Source organism: Medicago sativa, chromosome 5, assembly GCF_051527215.1.
Source record: "Medicago sativa cultivar Bolivia chromosome 5, Bolivia_mono, whole genome shotgun sequence".
Classification (NCBI taxonomy): domain Eukaryota; kingdom Viridiplantae; phylum Streptophyta; class Magnoliopsida; order Fabales; family Fabaceae; genus Medicago; species Medicago sativa.
In genome coordinates, this window is record NC_140753.1 from 73210552 (window position 1) to 73212765 (window position 2214).

At 37.7% G+C, this 2214-nt stretch overlaps 1 protein-coding gene across 1 annotated transcript; it reads right to left on the reverse strand.

Annotated features, from left to right (window-relative positions):
- Positions 1 to 298: 298 nt before the first annotated feature.
- LOC146924799 (coniferyl alcohol acyltransferase-like) lies at positions 299 to 2214 on the reverse strand. The gene is made up of 2 exons (XM_085709733.1): positions 1754 to 2214; positions 299 to 1448 (listed from the first exon to the last, which is right to left on the reverse strand). The coding sequence occupies exons 1-2, from the start codon at positions 2171 to 2173 to the stop codon at positions 450 to 452; spliced, it is 1419 nt and encodes a 472-aa protein (XP_085565859.1). The 5' UTR covers positions 2174 to 2214; the 3' UTR covers positions 299 to 449.

Below are 2214 nucleotides of genomic sequence, written 5' to 3' on the forward strand. Positions count from 1 at the left end.
AGTTGGTGTCTTTTAACAAATGCTCATAGAATAACTTGCTAAAAGACACCTTCATAAAATGTGTCTTCTAGCAAAACTTATATATATATATATTTAGACACACACACACATACTCCCTCCGGTTCTATATATAAGAAAAAATTCTTTTTTAGATACATTGAATAATTAATATATCTAATTTATAATGAAGACCGGATACATTGATTATTAAATGTATCTAAAAAAAGAATCTTTTCTTATATATAAGATCGGAGGGAGTATATAAAGTAACCGGGAAAAAAAAACACTTTACAACATTAACAAGGAATATTACATTATCATACATCTTAAATTCAAATCAAATTACTAGCATGTTGCAAATTGTTGATAATTACTATGTGTTGAACCCATGAGGATGTAGGAAGAATACGATTAACAAACAAACAAACTTAGTAACACAAACACTAATATTAATTGAGGAGGTAATCCCAAGAGACTGGTCTAAAGAAATGAGGAGCCTGGGCCTCCATGAAGTGCAAGTGTCCCTTAGGAAGGTGCATGTAGAGCAACCAGTCACCATTCCTTTTAGGGCTTGGCATTGGCATAACATAGCCAGCACTACCTCCCCAAGGAAAATGATAAGATCCAAACACAGGCTTCCCCCATCCAAAATCAACCTTCGACTCTGGAAACCTTTGTCCTGAAGATACCACAAATGTTGGTCCTTCTTCTCCACCAGTACTACCACAATAAATCCTTGCCAATCCAGGAACTGGACGATGCTCTTCCACCCAATCTATTAAACCCAAGAAATGCTCCTCTGTCACCGCCGCCTCCAAAAACTCATGAACTCGATCTGCCACCCAACATAGCGGATTATCAACCAGCTCTTTTGTTAATCTACCACCATAGGGAATCGAAAGCACATTCCCAAAATATGAATTCATAATCGCTTCTTTGTTTTTGTCACCGTTGCTTAGCCTCTTTCTTCCGTCAACCACAAGCCCCATTTTTGCAACAATGTTTTCATTATCGATTGAAGCGGCTTCCGCAACCATTTTCCACAAGAAAGCAGAAAAGGACTCGAGTTTTGAGCGCTTGGAACTACCACCATTGTTTGAGTTGGCTAGTGATTGCATGTTGTTGAGTTCTTTGCTTGTTACATAGTATATGCGACTTATTATTGGGTTAGTTTTAATATCAGAGTCAAATTCAGGTTCAGGTGGTGGAGGTAGATCAGAGACGGGGACATACATGTCATAAAGTGAAGGATGGATGGAAGGTGGGCGTCGTGGGGTTAGAAGTGACTGTCGAAAACAAGGTTGCGTTGTTGGGATCAAAAACTTGTTATCATTGGGCTGAGCCATTTCGGCCCATGATACAAGGAACATGTTTGCAGAATAGGCATCCGCTATACGATGGTCAAAAGTGCAAGCCACCACTAATCCACCACATTTCATCCATGTTGTCTGCACAAGAACAATGACGATTAAAACACTTTATAATCTATACCATATGCAAGGTGGTCCCAAAACAACACCACTAAACCAACCAAGTGGTTCAAAATTAAAATTTAATAAAAATTATTGTTCGTAATTTATTCGCATCAGTGCAGTAAAATGATAAGACCAATGGGTACGGAGTGCCTGTCTAAACACAAGTACTAATAATTATAATGATTATTATAATAGTACATGCTTATAATAATTCTTTGCCTATTCGAATATTCCCTTGAGAACAAAATGTTTTGGTAATAAAATAAATCTTTTTTCACCTGAACAGCAAGCACACCATGTTTCTTCTTTGGAACAAGCTTCCCTTCTACAGTTTCATCTGGATTATACAAATTTAGAGATTGTAACTCAACATCAGCAAAAGCTTCAACAAAATCCACTCCACGATTGTTGCAAAGTAACTCAGGTTCACCCATGGAATTAGCAACGACTTCACCAGCAAAGGCATAATAAGAAACAAGAGCCTTAGCTAAAGAATTTTTCAAACATCCCACAATGCTATGGTGGGTGCCAGTAGTAATTATAGGCTTATTGTAGCAAAAGAACACACCGACATCAACAGGGGGAAGAATTAAATCAAGGTTTGATAGTGGAAGCCAATGCTCTTGCATTGGTAGCGCAGCTGCCACTATTTCCTCGTTGGTCATATTCACGTTGAGTTCTACTTTTCCAATACACATTTTAGCGATTAGATTATGAGAATGTTTCACCTCTAATTTAG